The sequence below is a fragment of the Rhinolophus hipposideros genome (genome assembly GCF_964194185.1).
Source record: "Rhinolophus hipposideros genome assembly, chromosome: 6".
NCBI lineage: Eukaryota > Metazoa > Chordata > Mammalia > Chiroptera > Rhinolophidae > Rhinolophus > Rhinolophus hipposideros.
In genome coordinates, this window is record NC_138052.1 from 63,396,418 (window position 1) to 63,418,730 (window position 22,313).

General features: G+C 37.4%; 1 protein-coding gene across 5 annotated transcripts in view; it reads left to right on the top strand.

The window, feature by feature from the left end:
• Positions 1 to 22,313, top strand: part of MYO1B (myosin IB) — a 172,807-nt gene that overhangs the window by 83,091 nt on the left and 67,403 nt on the right. For all 5 annotated transcript variants that reach the window (XM_081051487.1, XM_081051488.1, XM_081051490.1 and 2 more), the window contains exons 5-7: positions 5,714 to 5,818; positions 10,312 to 10,358; positions 15,472 to 15,535. In XM_081051487.1, the coding sequence (XP_080907613.1) occupies positions 5,714 to 5,818; positions 10,312 to 10,358; positions 15,472 to 15,535 (216 nt within the window). The remainder of the gene's footprint in view (positions 1 to 5,713; positions 5,819 to 10,311; positions 10,359 to 15,471; positions 15,536 to 22,313) is intronic.

Sequence of the window (22,313 nt, forward strand, 5' to 3'; positions counted from 1 at the left end):
TACTACTCCTGAGAGCTGCTGTTTTTAAATATGTACTCAACTGTACTCTTTGGTAGCTGCTAAGCCCTTCCTTTTCATTTGTAGATCCCAACAGCATCTCCTTCTCTGTCCCCACAGACATTGAGTGTTTTGCTCACTTGTTCCTATCTTTTTCTGCTTTTCTTTCATTTTTGAAAACTGTGTACAAAAATTGTTTCAAATTTTATTATGGTTTTAATTGTATTCGACCATAAATTTGAGTATTACATAGAATTTATGTGTTCTTTAATGTCTTTTTTATATGGAGGTTACTCATGGTAGCATAAAATGATGGACATTGCTATACAACTGGCAGCAGTATAGTGTGAGGGTTTTAGAGAGAGGGTTTAATCTCATTTCTGTGGGGAAGAGGTAGGCCAGGCCATTTTGAGACGTCACATTGTCTTATTCACCAAAATTGTTTTTGAGTACATGTAGTTATTAAAAATTTTGTATTTATAAATAAGTGAAAGAGAATGAGAACTAACATTTATTGAGGGCCCAAAATGTGCTTGGTGCTTTACATATAGTATCTCTTTTCAATAAGAATCTTTACTTACTAGCTTATTCAGAATCACCATGTGGTATCAGAGGACTTATTTTATAAGAAGTAATTAATTAAACTAGGTTGTAAGCCCCCCTTGGCAGGTGATGATGTTACTGGTCTTAAACATTGGAGACCCTTTTACGCTGCATGTTTATATAACGTGGGCACCCAGGGAGAGGTGAGAACTCTTTGAGTTCTTTGGGGGCTAAATAAAAAATTCATCATGCCTCACAATAGTGCCCAAGTGTTTCTAGGCAGTGAACTCAACAGTTTACTGCTGTGAATGCAAACAGATTTGTAACCATTCAAGCCCTGATGAGGGCAGGAAGGCAGAACATGAGGGAACCATCATAACTACATTTTTCCAAGGACATCAGAATAAATCTGTGGGCCTGAGAAGATGATCCTCATGTAAGAAAACATTATAAATTATTTGGTTTCTAATTTTACAGTTACATCAGTTTCTAGGAACTCTTCAGCCGTCTGCTTAAAGAGTTATGAAGCCTGTGTTACTCATTGAGACCTTTAGGTCTGAACCCCAAGCGACCTTGTATGACTTTACATCTGCGATAGACCTCTGACTCTGTCAGTGACAGAGATGTCATTGACTCACCTTAGTATAAGCATTAGTGACATGCACAGGTTTTGATGTCTTGGTTGTAAGCCCCATCCTTTTATCCTCATGGTTGCAAAAGGCTTCCATTCAGATGTTTGTTTTTCCTTTCTCATTCACCTACTGCTATTTCACAATACTTTCTTTCATAAAAATTACTATTATAATTATATGATTATGTAATAATTACGTAATATATATATATATATATATATATATCATTCACAACCTAGAAGAAGGTATCAGAGAATACAGAGTTAAATTAGTTATTCTTAATAGGAATTTAAAAACCCCAAGATCATACACTATCTTCTATAACCCCTTTCCTTTTTTGTGGAAACGAATTCTGATCTAGATATTCTGTTCTAGTGGTATTTCGTCACAGGCCATTTGTCTATTAGTGCAAACTATCTGTTAAATCCTAGAGGTTTTACCATTTTCTAGTGAGAAGAGATTTTGATTTCAAAGACTTCACATTTTGTTTGTCTTACTCTTGATGAATTTTAGGATTGAAGTTACATTCAAACATGTATAGAAATTTACATATGTAAAGTGTGTATGAGTTAGAGAAAATGATGAATTAAGAATTGATTTAAGCAATGCCGTTACATTTTGTCTTTTTCTTTTCTTTTCTTTTTTGACATTGCATCCCCATGACTTATTTTATACCTGGAAATTTGTTCTTTTTAATCCTCTTCCCCTTTGCCAATTTTAAATGCCAGTGTTCTTATGTCTAAAATGGCAGTGCTTTTCAAAATGTTGAGTACACGTGAAGAATATACTTTTTTGTTTAAAATAGAACCATTTTATATTTTTACAATATACATGAAAGACATTGTCATTGAGAATATGATTATTGGATTAATGTATTCACAGTCTTTTCAAAAGTATTGTTTTGAAAAATGCTTACAATTTTATGCTGTGATTGTCAAGGTCATATGTAGTTGGTCCTTACAATAGTCAGCATAATTCAAAAACTCGGCTGGGGAATATGGAGGATGATAAGTTACTGATTCTTCTCAGAAATATATTTTTCATTCGTAGATGTTATTACATAATATTTTTATTTGGATAAATATCTAATCATTTGAATAAAGGTCCAAAGTTATTTGAACTTTAGTACAGAAGAACCAAAAGGAAATAAAGCAGAAAGCTTTATGAGATAAGTGTTATTTCCTGTTTCCAGCATGGTGAAATATCATGAAAACAGTCCTTTAAACTATGTTGGGCTTTGCAATTTACCCTTACTGCTTTATTTATTTCTTTAAAGAAGTAAATATCTCGTGAACTACTTAAGTTAAAGATCAAGTACGTCAGGAAAATAAGAGTTGTCTCTTTTAGACAACGAGACTTTGTTTGAAGAAGATTGCTCTTAATCCTGACTTCCAAAAATAAATTATTAAAATGAGCCCAGGATAAGAATTCCTCAACATAGTTAAGAATCTGAACACTAAAACTTTATAAGAGCTTAGAAGTAAGTATCCTTGAACTATATTTAAAAATTACATCTGAATTTGAATTAGTTAAGTAAATTGTAAAGTTAGTAAAAGTGATTCCTAATTTCAATGCAAGTCAACCCATTTTTATATCTCAGTAGATACTGTAGGTTTATATACAGTTTAACAGCCAGATGATGTAAGTCAAATCCAAAGTCTAAAAGATGTGCTCCTAGTGCCATTTTAAAATGGAATTGACCCTGAGAGGACTTCATTCCATTTCATGCTGTCCATTAACCAGTCTCTGAGAGGCCAAATTAATTCTAGCAGCCACCGGAGAGTTCTGATTCTTGATTGATTTCAGCACCCTACCCCCAGCCCTGCCAATGCATTTTGTACCTCGAGTCTATCCTGGACCAGAAAAAGATTTCCAGAGAATTAGGTGTGGTCATGATCTAAAGTTTGAGGCTTGAGGCTACAATAAGTTCTTTAATCACTGCAATAAACAAATAGCTTGCCCTGGATTTTTAATACTTTTTGTCATTTTACCTAAAAGAAAAATTACCCTTTCATCTAAACTCTGTGTGTGTGTGTGTGTGTGTGTGTGTGTGTGTGTGTGTGTATTTGCTACTATGTGGAACAGTTAGCGTATTTTTGCCTATAAATGCTTTCAGTCTTCTAATAATATAATGGGTAGAAAGAGAGGCCAAAAATTCATGTCAAAAAGGAAGAATATACATAATATATGTGAGGGTATAGGTGGGGATGGGGAGCAAAAAATGCTGCTGAGAATACAGGGCGAAGAGAAAGAAAGCCTAGAGGTGAGTTGCTTCAGAGGCCAACTGCAGAGTTGGAATGTGAGGGTGATTCAGAAGAGTTGGCCCAGAGGTGAAGGCCAGATACCACAAGATGTCAGGAATTGGCAGGGAGGGCAGCCTCTCCTGAACTTGTAGGCCAGGAAGCCTAGAAAGAAAATACCCTGAAGTGACTCGAAGAAGAGTTTCAGTTTGGACTGGTGGGTAGAGGGAAATGTGGCACCAAGAAGTCAAATAAAAAGTAATATCACATAAACTCTTTGTCCATAACTGAAGCCAGTTCAGCCTGAACTGAGCAATAGGAGTATGTACATATAATCTACCAGCTTTTATATAAACCCTGAGAGCAATGGAAAGTGTAGTTCGGGAACTTTATACAATGGAGGTATTAAGGGACATTGCCCTTTGGACATCGCAAAGATGAAAAGATTGAAACGGTATAAATCAGCCATCACAGACCAATAGAGAGTGTATTTGGACCATTGCATTACCCAGAAAGCAAATTGAAGGAAGACCTGACTCCAACCATTGAAGGAAGCGCCCATCCTCCTGGGGACCACAGTTCCCAGGGCTCCATGAGATCATTTACTGTCTTTATACCTTATTTGTTTGTACTCCAGAAACAGTCATTGTAGGCTTTGAGAACTTTATGTGACCCGCATAGATTTTTGGTGCCCATTGGCTCCTGTTAGTCACTTTTTGATTGCTCAAAGGCCCTAAAGTAGGTGTTGGGCAGTGTGCCCAAGGTGGCATTCCAGTTGTTCATTTATGATTTCTTCATCGGTGGGGAATAGGGCTGGAAGCCACCTGCAGGTCTCCGCGAGAGAAGTGGCAGTGTTGAGATTTACCCCTTATACGCAAAGGCAGAGTTGCTGTCACTTACACCTGGGGAAGGCACTCCTGCTCTTGGTGCCACCAGTGCAGAGACCTGAGAGAAAGCACTATTTGGTGAGATTGGTTTCCTTACCTACACTGCTCAAATGAAGGCAGATGTTTTATTCAGCCAACGTTTAATAGTGGAACATTTCCCAGATCCTCGTTCTGGAATATTAGAACTAGGACAGCTCAACGTGAAAGATTCCATGGCAAATACGTTTGGGAAATGCAGCATTCTAGATCCTTTCTCAGAGTTCCTCAGTGCACATGGTCGTCCGAGAAGCCTTTTAAAAAGGAAACCTGTTTTACTTCATCTAACTCACTGTGCATCCCAAATTCATTTAACTTTAGACCTCATTTTTTCCTGAATACTTATTAATATTCCTTGGAACTCAGTATTAAAAGGATTAGGTTTTAGAAGGCAGTTGCTGAGAGGGGACACAAACTGCTGATAGACACAGAAAGGATGAAACTACCAAAAACAAATTTTGTCCAACTTGGAGCTAAGAATTTTTTGTATGAGCTAAGAAATCATTGTGTGCCTCAGGTAGCCTACTTCTTTTAGCATCTTACCTTTCAGAGTTACTAGTAAAGCCTGTGTAAACAACAGTGCCCTCAAAGGGCTACATTTCTTGTTATCAAATCCTGACATTAGCTGCTAAGTGGTTTTTATTTTATTTTTTATTTATTTAGCTGCAAAGTTTTTTAATTGAGTTGAAGAATAATTAATTTAGTCTAATTGTGAGCACACCAGTTTGATAGAAAATATTTTTGAGGACAATTCTTTTAAAATTTAAAAATATATTTGGTAAAAATACCCAGGCTACCAAGTTATTTTTGGCTTGAGTCATCTGTGTATAATATTGTAATTGTATATAAATGATGGCTTTAAGAAGATAGTTCTCTTGAGATTTTGTTGGCTATGTTACTTAGCAAGTTTTTTTAGCAACTGGTGATAACCTTTAAGCACAATTCCTATTACTGTGTTTCCCTGAAAATAAGACTTAGCCAGGCCATCGGCTCTAATGCGTCTTTTGGAGCAAAAATTAATATTAGACCCAGTATTATATTACATTATATTATATTACATGACATTATATTATATATTATATTATTATAAGACCGGGTCTTATATTAATTTTTGCTCCAAAAGACGCATTAGAGCTGATGGTCCGGCTAGGTCTTATTTTCGGGGAAATGCAGTTTATCTGAATTAATGACATGTCATTGAGTAGAAAAGACAAGTATTTTAAAAGATTTCCAAAACATTATTTACTCTCAGGTATACAGGCATTTGAAAACACTGTTAGTGGATGTTCTACCTACTTCACAATTTCCTTCCTCCAAAAATAAAAATAAAATTAAAAATTTCTGCTGCATTTATTAATATGGCTTGTTTTATCCACAGAGGCCAGCAAGCTTGTTATGTCCTACGTAGCAGCTGTTTGTGGAAAAGGAGCAGAAGTTAATCAAGTCAAAGAACAGCTTTTACAGTCCAACCCAGTCTTGGAAGGTAGGCTTTCTGTGTACATTGGGTCGGTGCGACTTGAACACTAGATGCAGATACGTGGTGTGCTGGGAGGTGGCCAGGGAGGGAAGAGGAAGGAAGAGATTCAGGCCCAGACCTGCCAAGCAAATGAGCTGTATCCTAAGGACTCTTGGCTTTAGTGCTTAAAGGAGGGAACAGTTTGCTCATATAAAAGCAGCTTTCCCACTTAAATTATTTTTTCCCTTTCAGTTTTTATTTGAATCACTTAAATTTTGCTTATAAGTAAACAACTAATACTTGCATTTGACTTAATGGCTAAGAAAAACTTGGTTGAAAAGAGCAATGTGAGTGAGTGTAGTGCTATTTTATTAACATCATTCAGGATAAACCATATGGCTGCCTATTTCTGTTGTCAGGGAAACCAAGGTTATGCCAGAGAAACATTTAAGAGCCAGTGTTTTCAGGACCACAGAAAGCCTAAACCTGACTGTAGAGCTCAAATTCTATGGTTGGCCACCATCTGTATTAGCTCTGGCTGCCATAACAAAATACCATAGACTGGGTGGCTTAAATAACAGAAATTTATTATCTCACACTTCTGGAGGCTCCGAAGTCCAAGATCAAGGTTCTGGCAAGGTAGTTTTTTCTTCTGAGTCCTCTTGGCTTGGAGGCAGCTGCCATCTCGCTGCTGTGTGCTCACATGACCTCTTTGTGCATGGTGGCGGCGGTGGTGGTGGTGGTGGTGGTGGTGGTGGGAGCTAGGCCGGCTCATGACCTCATCTAACTCTGCCAGCCAAAGGCCCCCTCTTCAAATAGCATCACATTGGGGTTAGGGTTTTAACCTATGAATTTGTGGAGGGGAGCACAAACATTCAGTCCATAATACCATCAGGAAAAAAAAGCCGGAGGTGAGTCCCGAATGCCACTGGGGTTGGCATAAACCGTCACTAGAAACCATCCTATATTTTGGAAACTAACTCAAAGTCTTTCCTTATTGATGACAAGCCCTCAACGTGGCTTTATATTGTAAGCATGTCTTTATTGTCATTTAACACAGTTGCTGGGATAGAGTAGGGTTTCTCAACGTCAGCATTATTGACATTTTGGCTGGATACGTCTTTGCTGTGGAGGGCTGGTTTGTGCCCTGTAGGATGTTTGACAGCATCCCTGCCCTGACCGATGAGGTGCTAGTAGTACCCCTGTCCTGGGTTGTTACCATTGAAAATGTCTCTGGATATTGCCATATGTCCTTGTGGGGTCAAAACCACCCGTGATGAGAATCTGTGGTCTAGAAGAATAGTTTGGTTCAACCCTTTATTCGGATTTCATGGTAGGTCAAGATTTAACATGGATTAAAGCAGAACTACTTTGGGGTGGGGGGATATCCCCCAATGTGGAAGGACAGAAGCCTTTGTCACTTAGGCCTAGCCTCTTCCTTACACTTTACTACAGGAAGTTGCCATGCACCTTTATCTCCCAGCGAGTGAAATAAGTCATGAAAATAATTTTGTGAAAAGCAAAGGCTGAAACATCTAGGAGTTGTTATTGATCTTTTTTCCCCTTTCAGTACCTGCACGAATAAAGAAGCTGCTGTAAAAGTGTCCTATCTTCCTGTTATTGTTTTAGGGTTTAACTTTTCGTTTGCTATCTTTTGCTTTTAAGTTAAGGTGCTGTCCATGTGTTGTATTTCTGCATATGTTTATTTTAAGAATGCTGTGATCCTGAGGAGAAGCCCTGTGGAATGCTATAGCTTGCATCTGTGATTAGAATCTGTCCTTTTATTCCATGGTATTTGAAGCCAGGCCCCAGTACAGGAAATGGCAGAAATGTCTGCTGTGGGCTTGCACTATCTTTTATGGGAATGCTTTACTTTTTAACTAGAGCTGCTACTGTAAATGAACATTTAGAACAATGAACTTAAAAAAAAACAACAATTGAGGAATGTGTCTCAAGTGTTCTATAATGGAACACTTGTTTTTGATTCTGTGGCTCACAATAAAAGACTTGAGTGTTTAGAGCTGTGTTTAGTAATGTGCAACTCAGATTTGTTTGATGAAAAGATGGTTTATGGCTTGCAAATGGCGCCTGAGTAAAGTTTTTTTGAAGCAATTCCTTTACTTGCGCTTGACCTTCAAGCCACAATAAACTGTCTTTCATGTATCAGCATCTCGAGCTGGGTTTGGGGGCCGGTCAAGTTAGTTAACTTGGCAACCCTACGTGTTACTCTACATGTTCATACCCACTAGGAAGGATTAGCCTGTGAAAACATGAAAAATGTCATGGTCTTCATGATAACTAGGTCAACACTCACCATTTTCAAGATTGCATTTATTCAAGCCTTTTAATCTGGTGGGGGACATGGGATGACAATGTGAATCACTTCCGCAAGCATCCTGTTTTGAGTATTTCCCGTGTGCAGTTTTCCTCACTCAATATAGCATCTCAGTATATTTTCTATTAAAGAGAGAATTTGGTGCCAGGGGCCTACCAAACCATACCCATTCCAAGAGGAGTATCTGATATAATACAAATAACTTTCCCTGTGTAGGTTTTATGTTAAGTAAGCAGGAGCCAACTGTTTGTTTTTTCTTTAATCAAAAGCATAAGAAAACCGGCTAATGTGAGATACAACAATCACGTTTGGCAGCCAAATATCCAAAGTGAACTTCGACTTAAACACACCCTAGCATGCTTGATCTGGTGATTGCTTTCAAAACTTGGACCAGCTCTTAGCCCTTAGTTATCATTTGAGCTCTTGTTACTCTAATCTTATTCTCTCCATTTAATTTAAAGGCTTCCAGGGCTTTGATGCCTGGCCTCTTAATCTAAAGATTCATTTCTCTTCACCACATCATCACGTCTCTTCAGTCCTTGCTACCTGTAGTGTGGTCCAGGAATCCCAGGAACAGCTGTGGGGTGGGTGTGACGGGGCATTGGTAGAAATGCAGAATTTCTTGCGCATCCCTAGACTCAGTGACCAAACGCCTGCATTTCAACAAGATCCTCAGGTGATTGGTTTGTACATTAAAATTCAAGGAGCCTCGCTGAGCTTCTGAAGCATCAAACAGGGATCTCCTCTGCTTATACAGACTTACATTTATTCGACTTAATCCTCTGCTACCCTGGCCCAGATTAATTTGCTCCTACTTTGTGCACAAGCTTGGTGAAATGATGCTTTTACCTTTTAATAGACTATGAACTACCTGTGGTGAACAGGAACACTGTGCCTGGGCAGCATCAACCCATGGTTCTTATGTGCCCTCACTTAACACGTTCCCCTGTGGGAGATCCTGGCTCTGCAGCAGCAGAGATAGGAAGGAACACACTTGGATTTTGCATTATGGGCCAGTTCCATTTTCCTTATATTCTGGAAAATTTCACTTAGATCTGACGAACATGAGCTAATAAAAGTATGTAGCATTTTTAGCCTATTGGAAATGACTTTAGCTTTCAAATCTCTTACTCTTTGTGTTATATATTTACCATATTTTGCTGTGTATAATGCACACTTTTTTGCCCAAATTTGTGAGGGGAAAAATAAGGATGCGCATTACGCATGGTTAGTACTAATTTTGTATCTATATAAATGTTTTTAATTCTTTTATTTATGCTTATGAGTTAAAAATGTAATTCTAGAAATCAATAACGATACCTGTATGCAAAATAATACCCTGTAATACAGTAATCAGTTTTGTTGAATTTACGACAGACTTGCAACGATGAAGAATTCTTAGCCTTTTATGATGCATAAATATCACAAATTTGTTACCGTACATAACATTTCTTGTACCCTGTATCTGTTGTGTTTTGTAATTATTTGTTATATAAAATTTCTTGTATCATAATATGCTAAAAAATAAATGCTAAAATTCCTTTATAATACAAAAAAAAGTGCCTAAATATAAATAAATAAAAATTTGAATTGAAAAATTGAAACGAAAGCTTTTTTTTCCCCCTGAAAGTTAGGGCCAAAAGCGTGGATACGCATTATACACAGGAGTGCATTATACTCAGCAAAATATGGTAATCACATTTAAATAGCTTTACTTAAAATTATTAAACAGTTTAAAGTTTCTCGGGTCTTATTCTATCTGGAAACCTTATCAAGTTTCACAAAACCTTTGGTAACATTTAGTTGTAGTTATCTCTGAAATAATCTTACTCGCTGATGATAATGTTTGGAAAGCATGGAAGGCTTACTTACTAGCCATTCAGTTAACTACTGTCAAAACAGTTGAAAGGTCTTGAATTAAACAAGGTTAAGTTTACAGTCATACTTGAAAAAAAATCCATGAATCATAGGAATGACTCTTTTTCTATGAACTTATAATAAGACATGGAAGCTTTAGTGTAGTTTTGTTAAGTATGTTTCTGTGGAAATTTTGGACAGAAATGTCATTGCTACAACTTGTATTTTCTAGGAATTATAGATGTCAGATATTACATTAGCTTTATCTCTCTGCTCAAAATTATTTTTTTTGTCAATTTTAACCATGCATCTGTTTCTTTCTTACTAGCATTTGGAAATGCCAAGACTGTAAGGAATGACAACTCCTCTAGATTTGTAAGTATTTGTATAAGCATAAGTGTTAACACTAATATTTAGCTCATGTATGTTAAACAACTAGTAGATGTTTAATATTTCTTAATACACACATTTAAAAAAGAATACCATTGCTATTGAGACACTGAAAGTTTTATAAGGAATTCATTTTTTGCTTTCTGGAATTTTCCTTTTTAATTCTTGCAATGACAAACTCTTTGTTTTTCATCATCTATCATAAAATTCCATGAGTAATTTAAATGAGGCTATTTAGAATAACTCTTTACTTATCTGAGTTTTGGTATTTAGAAATTGTAATTAAGAGTCAGAAATTAAGTAGAAGGAAGAAGAAGCTGGGTGTCAAGTTTGTATGCTCTACAGATTTTGTCCGTTAGGCAGTGGGACCAGAATGGATACAGGTGTATTCTAACACTTTGGAAAAGTAAAATTATGAGGTTTAGCAATGGCACCTAATGGGGAGAGGGAGAGAGGACTGAATAGTAAAAACTGAAGGTAATTGTTGTTTGGAGTTTGATTGAGTTGGAAAGTGTGAATTCCACTGATAGAAACCTTTCCAGCCCATCTCTCCAGCGTGTACTTACATATATGCCCTCAGGGATTTCTAGCTGGCCTGCACTCTGTCATGCCTCTGGTCTTTACAGGGACACAGACACTGCCTGGAGGAAGCTGGGGGAAACGTGTTGAGTATGATGGTGGCATTCTGAAATTGATCCCTTTTTTCTATAGTTTAACCAATTTTATAAATTTTATTATAAAAGATCATTTACTTTATAAACTCTCATACACATTTCTCGGGACCATTTTTGATAATCTTTTATGCTTTCCTGCCACAGACACTTCCTGCCCTTTCTTTTCCCTTCCTCTTTTAGCCCATTTTGGATTTTCTTCATTAGAGATACGCAGTCTTAAGGCAAGAGAATGACCTCTGAGGGAGATAGTTTTGATAGCTTGGAAAGTGGAAGGTTTCTAATTCCAAGGCTGCAAATTTTTTCCATTGGATTAGCCCCGTCAGTTGTTATAACTGATTTGAGCCATGCCTTTTCCTGTTGTGGTCATCAGGCTAATCTAATTACATAAATAGAATTAGAAGCAAAGTATGGGCAGATAGAAGTAATTCCAATAGATCAAGCTGCTTTATGGAGATTTTATTTTTACTGTTTGCAAATTACACACACACTTGACAGAAAATATTTGCAAATGTATTTAGTCTTAGACTACGAAAGTAGAAGGAAACCATACTTCTTAAAGAGTCATTCCTACTGTGTGACATTTGAAATCTAGTCAAAGGCTTGGCAGGTAATAGAGCTTATTAAGTAACTTCAGAGAAATCCTATTATAACAGAGATATTAGGATATGAGATTAATACTAGATTATAGGCTAAATCATTTCATGCCCTGTTTTTTAGTAATTTCTCTGCTTTGTGGTCTCTGACTTGACCAGTAACATACTCAAATCCATATTATAATTTTACAGGACTACTGTGTTCCAAGTTATATGTAATAGTGGTTTATGACTCCAGGGGAATTGCATTTCCCTTGACAGTGTTTGATGGGTTATCCCAGGATGAACTTCACTGAGAAATCTGGTAGACCTTGTGATGGTCTAGTTAGGCATGCTTGCTGTGGTTGACATTTTAGACCATTGTTCCATGGAGGTACTTCACGGTGTTTCTCATACCACCTCTATTTTTACATATTGAGCTTCCATTAAGAAAGAGGTGCACTGTTTTTTGCAAACAAACTTTTGAAGGCTTTGGAAATCATTGCTCAACCAAGGATATCAGAGGAAGAGAGTTCTTTGTTGAACACGTACTACTCGTGTGTGCCAAGAGCCAAGTTAGGCACTGGACAGTGTAGGAGAGAACCTATAGGGTCGGGAAAGTTTCATTACCAAACATCTCATTCGGTAGGAATGAAAAACCCACACAAAATTCATTTGTTTAAAACATTTTTTTTTTATACATAGTTAAACATAGGTCTCCCTGCATCTCCTCTTGCAGCCTACTATCCACTCTACCAGCAGCTGGAGTGACCTTTATAAACTTAAGTTCCATCACTGTCTTGCTGAAAGTCCTCAGTGGCTCCCCCTTAAACCTGGAATACAGGACAGGCTCCCCGGGAGGCCCTGCATGCGTGGGGGGCCTTTTCTACCCTTGTCTACCCTTATTCAGTCTCAGCCACACAGGCCTGTGTGACTGTCAAGCATATCACACACTTTCTAGCCTTAGCCTTTTGCCGTTGCCCATGCTCTATCCACAGATCTTTGCATGGACGCATGTTGTTTTATTTAGATCTCACCTCAGATGTCACTTCCATGATGCTTTTTCTGGACTCTGTGACTTCTTCCTGTTTTTATGTTTTCCAGGCATTCATTAGTCTCTGGGATTATTATATTCATGTCTCCTGCTTACGTGACCATTGACCTTAGAGCCATGGGAGCAAGAACCTCATTCTTGTTCCTATAGGGCCTCAGTCATGGCGCCCAGTGCCTGGCACAGTAGTAGACACTCAAAACATTTATTGATGAATGAATACCTATTTTGAAGAAGCTTACTGACTAGTTAGAAGAAGTGGACATGTTTTCTAAAAGTAATTATAACACAACACGTGAAAGAGTAAGTTCCCCATGAAAGGTACAGAGTAAGTTTTCATAAGTTCAGAATAGAGAAGCTGGAGGAGTCTGGGACAGCAGAGAATAGCTGAGTGGGCCCATATGATTCAAATGTGTCAAAATTGAGTGGAGAGCAGGTGGAGCTGGCAATACAGCATGAGGAAACTGAGGAGATAACCGGTATGGACCTGAACTTGTCAGAGTTATTGGCTATAGACCAGAAGGTCTGTGAAAGGAGCTGTGGGCCGAACGGTTGGAAAGATGGGTTAAGGCCTCAACTGGAGGGCTTGGAGTATCAAGTTCAGGGTCTCGGGCTTTATTTGTAGGCAATGGAAAGCCACTGGTTATTTTTGAGTAGACTAGTGACACGATCAGAACCAAGCTTTTTGGCAGTAGTCAAGATGTGGCTGGATGGGAAGAGTGCCATACCAATATCAGCGGAATCCTCAGTGTTGTCCGATAGTTTTTCCTTAGTCAGCTTCCTTTTTCATTTTCCACAGTGGTTATTCTACTCTCTTCAAACCTCTTATCCTTTACTCTCAGCTGATGATATGCCTGCTTCACAGAAATCATCACCACTACCACCATCTTCTTCCTCCTCCTCATCTAAGCCCTTTTTTGTGCCTCAGCTGTCCCTGTATCTGTGTACACAGCCTCCTGTCATACTGGGAGATTTTCAACTCCTGTCTCACACTATTCCTAATCCCTCTAACCTATGCTAGACCCTATTGCCTCCTAATTCCAGGGACCACCTTCCATCAAAATCATCCCCTTTCATCCGGTTAACCTTTCACTCTCTTGTGAAGTTACCTTTTCTTCCCTGCTTTGTAGGTGCTTCACCTGCTTTGTCCCCACCATCTTGAAGAATATCACTCACTATCCACTCAGTTGCCTGAGCTAGATTCCTGGATTTTTTAATTCTTGTCCCCCTTCTCTCTAGCCTTGTATGTTCAACCAGGACCTGTCATTGTGACTCTGGGTAACTCTCAACTCTGTTTACTTTTCCCTTTTTCTACTCCTGCTTAAAGCCACCAACATTCTCTCCTGATTGCTGCCACCTCCTGTGAGCTTCATGTGGTCTTGCTCCTTGCTAGTCCATTCCACACTAGTTAGAGTGATCTTGTAAAGAGGCAAGTCTGCTATGGGCATACTTGTTTAGGAATCCTTAATGACTTGACTTGGCTGTCAAGAAATGTCTCGGTGTCATGATGTACTCTAACTTCTCTCACCATCCTCATAGATGCCAATTCTTATGTCTGCTCCTTCCTGTTCTCCCACCTCCTGGCCTGCCCGACTTCTGATACTTTGCATTTAAGCTAGGGCAGACTTCCTCTTCTCCCCGTGTCCCTTTTCTTTGTGCATAGCACTATGACCCACTGTAGGATGTATCCCCATACACAGTAACGTCTTGTTTACCTGTCTCCTTTTCCCCACCTAGGCTTTACGTTTTTGAGGGCAGGTCCTGTGTCCTGTTTTCCCTTGTTTGACTACTTGAGTATCTAGGAAGAGGTTTGGTAGGCCTTTACTTAAGAATAAGTGAAGACTTTAAAAGGCCAGATGACCCATGATAATGAAGAAGGAGAAGGAGAAAGAGCATGCATGAGCTAATAAAAAGGCACAAATTGCATTGTTGACTGAGTGCCATGTGATCATGTTTCTTCTCCCTTACCATTATTTTGAAAATAGAAAAGAGTTAAAGTAATTCTTTGGGAGAATTATTTACAAACCATCTATCTGACTACTACTAAGGTAGAACATGAAACAAAACTAGACTACTTATTAGATCAACACACCCTTTTCCAAACAAAAAACAGCTGTCAAGGCTATTCTGTTATACTTGTTACTCTTTAACTAAACAACTACAGGCCAAATCTTTAAAAATTACAGTATGAAACTCCATGTGTTTCTCTGTGTTTAATATAGCATCTATAAAGTGTAATACGAACCTGGTTATATACTGCTGTGTAATCTAGGTTAAAAGCCTAAGAGAGTAATACCAATCAGTGTTTGATTCTGAACTGTTCACTCCACATAGCCATGTATTTAATTTGAGTAGACACAAAAACAGTACTTGAAGTGTTCCACTGTCCAGTATGATTCGAGTTTCTAGCCATGGCTCAAAACATATTTTGCCTATAAAAATGATATAATTTATCTTCCCAACGAGTGCATATGCAAGAGATACTTATTTACCTCAGTTTTATTCTCAAATTGAATATACATACCTTTCAGAATTTGAAATACATATCTGAAATGGAAAAGTTACGTGATGGCTGAGAATGTTCTTGAATTAGCAGTGGGATATGTTAGCTTTCAGCTAATGTGGTATTTAATATGAATTATTCATGGAGGCATTGTTTTGCGTCATGGTTATATAAACTGTCTTTCTTAATTACATTTAAACAAATATATAAAGGGCTCAGTATGCTAGTCTCTAAGAAGATAATGCTGACTGAATATTTTGAGGTGAACTTGAAAACTCACTAAATCTTTCTTTGGCAGGGCAAATATATGGATATTGAATTTGATTTTAAAGGCGATCCACTGGGAGGAGTGATTAGTAACTGTGAGTATTTTACCTGAATTCTTTTAAAGAAGTTCAAAATAGTAAAACGTGTGTTTATAATAGAATTTTTTAGATATTTGGGTCTTCAAGAGATGGATATAAGAATACGTTTTCTTAGATTTTTAACCTATCATTTCAGGTTGTCTTATATAATTTAATTTTTAAATCTTTTTAAAAGAATACTTAATCTTTACTTTTGACAACTTTTTAGGAGTCTGCTAAAGAAATAGGTATTAGTCCCTCTGTATTTTATACTCTATAGATCTTTAAGCCAATTCAGTAATGAAAAAGATCCTCCAATGCTTATTTTCGTTAACAAAATTATTTTATGACTAAAAACAAAATATAAATAGTTGATTTTAATTTAATAATTTTGGGGGGTAACATTTATCCAACATAATGAGTAGACCTCTAGTCAAGTTTTTTTATGAGACATTTTTTTTTGTCCTTCCATTTATTTAAATCATTGAGTGTAATAGACCCATTAGGTAGAAATGCAGATTTATTAGCCTCCTTTAGTCATGATTTATGATTATAGAAGTGAAACATTCTCTGTCAAAAGTGAAGAAACAATATCAGGTGAGGTTTGCTTAACAGCACAGGTTAAGAGTTTTCTAAAGTGGTCATAATGGTCAGTATCTATTATAAATGTGGCCCTGCCATCAGTGCTTTGTGGCAGCCGTACGTGCGGTGCTGCCCTGATGATGTCTGCTCGTGCTGGTTTTGTAGTTGATTAGTTTGAAACAGTTAAGATGATGACTCAGGGTTTGTGCACCTCCTATTGGAGCCATGACCTGGTTGTCCTCTTGAGTCCTCTAGTTTTTTTGAGGGCCACACTTTTGAACCTCCCATTACCTCAGGCTCCTCACCACCCTGTGGTGCTATTGGGATTGTTAGCCTGAAAATGAACTAAGTTTAGACCCTATAAACAAAATGACAAATGACTCAGATATCCAAAGCAATGCTCATTATGTTGGTGATCGCAGTGGCATTCCTTCTTCAAATGAACTTTAAAGCTGAACCCCAAATATGAAACAGGTAACTAAAGTAAGACCTGATCTGGTTTAACAGGAGATGATGGATAGCCAGCACCCCTGGGCCCCTAGGTAGCCTGTGAGATCTTCCTGATGAAATTTAGAACCAGAGGAATACCACTTGAAAGTTAGTGTTTTAAGTAATTTGGGCGAACTACGCAGCCGATTTAAAAAAAGAAAAAAGAAAAGAAAATTACTATTCATAGAGTAATTACATAGAAAATTACTATTCATAGAGTAAACTTCTAGAGCTAGTTTCCTCATCTTTGAAACAGTGGGATTAAATTGGATAAATTTGATGGCTCTTCCCATTTTCACCATTTTGTTGTTTTTAAATAGTTTAATTTTGCATTTTAGTTTGCCTGACTACACATTTTATGTGCCATGCGTTGGGATTATCCATATTTAAAAAAGTGTGTTTATTCGAGAAACATCTTAAAAAACAAATTTTTAATATGAAATGAAATTGGCTAGGATAGTGCTACTTAGGTTAAAGGTTTTTATATGTCAAATACAGAAGCAAAAGTACCTGTGCAAACCATAGATGACGTAACCGAAAGCAGATGATTATAACCACACCAAGCTTACGCAAGCTCCCTTCACAATGTATGGCAGCTCTTGAGAGCTGTATAGGAAAACGTATACCTCAGATTTCATTTTTAAGACCACCATTTTAAAGAATTGTTTATTTTTATTCTGAAGATGTTCGTAAATCTTTAGCATTTACTTTTTATAAGACAAATTAACTAGTTACCCTGTTTCCCCGAAAATAAGACCTAGCCAGACAATCAGACCTAATGCATCTTTGGAGCAAAAATTAATATAAGACCCGGTATTATATCATATTATATCATATTATTATACCTAGTCTTATAGTAAAGTAAGACTGGGTTTTATATTAATTTTTGCTCCAAAAGATGCATTAAGCTGATTGTCCGGTTAGGTCTTATTTTGGGGGAAACACGGTATTAATTTAATAATACACTATCATTTTAAATGAGGGCAAGTTTACTGTTTTCATTATAGAACTTATATCTAAACATTCTGAAAGGATTGACTCAGTATTACTTTTGGAGGATTCTAGGAAAATATGTAAGGATTACTTTATTAAAAGTACTGGAAAATAACTTAGGTTTTACATTTGAAGTTTGAGCTCCAAACAAATGTCTTCCTACCCTCTAATTCTTTCAGTATCCATGGAGAATAAATATTAAACAGTCAGTTATTTTCCAATTAAGATTACTGTATCATCATGAATGGGTTTCATATGGTGTTTGTTACCATTTGTTCCCACAATGAAGTTATATTGAAATTTGTGGTAGTGGGAACACCCTGGTATTTTTGAGTATCCTTTGCTTTGGAGAGGAAAGTACTACATTAGTGGCAAGAGCAGGAAATTTCACCCTGCATAGATAGAGGACTGACTCATAGGTACTCACTGGGACTTGCTGTCTGCTGGCTTAAGGGGGTGTAAAGCAATGGATAGACCCACTCTTGTTCTTTCCAAGCTGCCAAAAGTTAGCGTCTGGTAGCCTAGAAAAGGACACAAGATTTGCCATTTTGTAGGAAGCATATTTTGCTTCCTTTTCCAGCAGCCACCTAGTAAAAGTACAGATCGTTAGCTATAATTATTATCCTGAAACAGACACAAGATCACTTGAGCCAATTGTGTACTCAGGAAGTGGAAAAGAAAGCCCAATGTCTTACTCTCTTTCTAAAAGAGGTATGCTATCAAACTTGTCTTGAACTCACTTGAAAGTTAATAATATCCTCGAGGTTAGTACCATTAGGAGAGAAGTGTTTAAAAAATAGAAAGTGGCAAACATTTGCTGCATTTGAGAAGATAAAATATGAAAGCACATCCAGATGTTTGGTTGATGTGAGATAATATTTTTCCTACTTTGTTAATGCTTGTTGGTCTTACACAATTTATACGTTTTTTTGAGGATTTTGGATCTAATGTTATGCATTAGAAACTTTTGGAAACCTGGTGGGTTTTATTAATAGTCACAGGCACTTTCTTACAGCTGTGCCTCTTGGTGACAATTTAGACTGGAGAAAATGTGGTACAAGTCCCAAGAAAATGTTGTACAAGGCCCAGGTCTCCTAAAAGTAGAATAGTGTGCACACATATCTATTATGAAAAAGCCTCATGATTTCAGGAGTGCATATACCTGTGGAAACTGTAAGGACAGGAGATATAGCTGTCCTTTTCATGGTAGTTTATCAAGAGGCTAGTGTAATATCTGACACACAGTAGGTGCTCAGTAAATGCTAGAGTTAAGGATGGAATTGGTTAAATATAGGCAGGCCCTATCTTTTTCTGCTTTATTATTGGGGGCATATCCATGAGCCTACATATACAACTCGGACTCGTTTTTCATTTGGTTTAAACAAAAAAGACAGCAAGTTACTTAATTCTCTGTGTCTCCTTTCTTTTATCTTTGAAATGGGATAATAATAGTACTAATTTCATAGGATTGTGATAAGGTGTAAAATATTTGTTAACATCTGAAACACTTGTAACAGTGCCTGGCACATAGTAAGCACTCAATAAATGTTTGCTTTTTTTCATTATTATAATCTTATTTGTTTATTGCCTCTAGCTCCTAGCCACATATATGCCCTCTAAGGACAGACTTGGTTTGTCTGGTTCACTGCTGAATGACAGCAACGAAAACAGTATCTGACACTATTTGAATTAATAATCACATAAGAACACAAGATACAAGTACAGCTGTGACATAGAAAAATGTATTGAGGAATAAAGCTTCTACTTTATTGGATAATTTTAATTGACTATCCTTTTTTACGCAAAATGTTTTATGATGCTATAATTGACATGCAACATGATATTAATTTCCGGTGTGCAGCATAATGGTTCAGTATTTGTATATGTTGCTAAATAATCACCACTAGAAGCACTGCCGTGGAGGTGGAGGGAAGGGAACATTGTAATGTCATGGCACGCCAGATGTTTTAGATGCCTCAGTACATGTAACCTGCAAATCGTTGGAGATCTGTGAGATCTGGGCTGTGAGAGAGCCCTGTGGTGAACGTTCACATCTGCTGTCTTTCCCATATGCTCAGTGAATGATTTGTATGAAGACGTGGGCCCCATCTTTTTTCCTTTAACATCTGTCATTAATGAAACTTCTTAGTTGCCAATCTTGAAGGTCATGTTGTTTGTTTCCAGAAAAGTATAGAGTTGATTTTAGAATATTTCTCCAACATAGGAGCAAACCTAAGTTCATAGAATTTTCCACTGATACTACTACCGTAATGACTCACTGGGGACTGGACATTTTTTTCTTTAGGGATGATTATCCAAGACAACATAGAAAAAAGAGATATAAATTGTAGTTATTCAGATTGTAGACCCATAATTATTTCTAAATGTATCATTTTGCTTTAAATGAAAGGGCATACATCGATCAGCCTAAATGCCACCCCAATACCGCTTTTCATAATGTTTACTTCTGAGTAGTGGGAGAGGAGCACAGAGTCTCTGGGAGTCTGTCATTGTTCGGCCTCATGGGCGTTCATGGTCATTGTGGCTTGACTGGCAAAGGAAAACCAGCCGATACTTCCTTAAGCCTTAATCAAGAGCTTAGACCAGTTCTTCTTTTCCAAAAGGGAGATTATACATAAAATAAAGAATCTTTGATCATACTCTCTAATCTGTCACCTGCTGTTTCAAAGTAATGTGATTTTTTTTTTCCTCCTTCCAAACCTCTACTTGTTCTGCTACTCCTCTGCCTATTAAAATACTTCCTTCTCCAGCAGGTGCAAATGTGGACATTTTACTTCTTTCATATCTTGTGCATTGAGAGGTTGTCCTGTGACATACACAGGCAGTTGTACGCGTCACGGACTAGCTGGTGAATTAGTCAAGACTAAGAAAGCCCCTAAAAGATGTCCTGGTTCTATGAATATGTAGCCAGGTGACAGTGGCATGGTGGAGTTGGTGGCAAAGTTCTGATTCCAGAGTTTCCCTGTCTTTGCCCATTGATCCCCCCCCCCCATAGAATGACTTAATAGGTTTATCTCTTCCCCTAAAACTTAAATTTATATTACATTTAATGTGAACTTAAATTGATATCTTGAGAAGGGAATGTAGCTGCATTGGAATACAATCAGCCCTCTGTATCCATGGATTCTGCATCTACCAACCACGGATCGAAACCAACTACAGATCTAAAACATATGTATGCTTTGTACTGTGCCATTTTATGTAAGGGACTTGAGCATCCGCAGATTTTGCTATTTGCGGGCGTCCTGGAACCAATCCTCCACAGGTACCAAGGGGTGACTGTATATAGAGACTCTTATACTCTTTCTCTACTAAATAGTATTTGGCACGTCTTGCACTTCTCTTACTAGCAGAGGCTTACTAGCAGAGGCGCAGTCAGTGTTGGCAGAACCATCTAAATCAGAGGAGAAGGCTGTACCAGTGTTTTGGTTTGATTTAATTCAGGGGTACATTTCAGTAAATTAAAATGGTCAGGTGGTGAGTCCTTACAGTAAGTTAAATTTATCTTCTGTGCTTTGAGTAATTATTTGATATGGCTTCATACTGTTATGTTAGTGTGTGCACATAAAAAAGTAGAATAGGGTATGGTTTTAAACACTACTAAATTATTTTGGGGCATTTTCTCTGACTGCTTTTCTACCTGGAAGCTCGTAACTCATGAAAAAAGTCATAAATAGGCCATGGGGTAATAGACTAAGCATTTTGGGCGGTAAAACCTTCAACTCCTTTGTAAAAATAGGTTCCTCGTTTTACGATTGAGTTACTTAGTTGAAGTGATATAGATTATGTAAAGTACAGATTTCCAAGTGTTTATGGAGTTTGCATCTTTTTGCTGGAAAATTAAAAAGAGCATAAGCATGGCATCTTAGTCACCTAAAGCTTTGAATTCTGGCTCTATGTATGGCTTAGTAAAAGCATGTGAGCCTCATTTTCTCATCTTTAATATAGGATTGTAAAACCAGCTACAGGAAAGGTGTTAGGGTTGAACATGGTAACAAATGAGAAACACCAAATGCACAGAGGAACGTCAGTGCAAGCTCCCTTTCTACCCTCTCCCCAGCACCTTTCCTTTTAAACACAGATCGCGTTATGTTTCATATTTGAATATGATAGTAATCACTGATCATATCAGTGAGTGTGGTTCAAGAGAAGTACATTGGCCAACATTCCTTTCCACACTCTGCACAAGGGAATATTATTCTTTAACTTGGTAGCTGTTATCTGCTGAATCTCAAAGCTATCGCTGTTTTTTTGTTTTTTTTTTTAATTAATTTTATTGGGGTGACAATTGTTAGTAAATTTACATAGATTTCAGGTGTACAATTCTGTATTACATCGTCTATAAATCCCATTGTGTGTTCACCACCCAGAGTCAGTTCTCCTTCCATCACCATATATTTGATCCCCTTTACCCTCATCACCCACCCCCCACCCCCTTACCCTCTGGTAACCACTAAATTATTGTCTGTGTCTATGAGTTTTTGTTTCTCATTTGTTTGTCTTGTTCTTTTTGGTTTATATACCACATATCAGTGAAATCATAGGGTTCTCTGCTTTTTCTGTCTGACTTGTTTCACTTAGCATTATTCTCTCGAGATCCATCCATGTTGTCACAAATGTTCCTATATCATCTTTCCTTAACGCCGAATAGTATTCCATTGTGTATATGTACCACAACTTCTTTATCCATTCATCTATCGAAGGACATTTT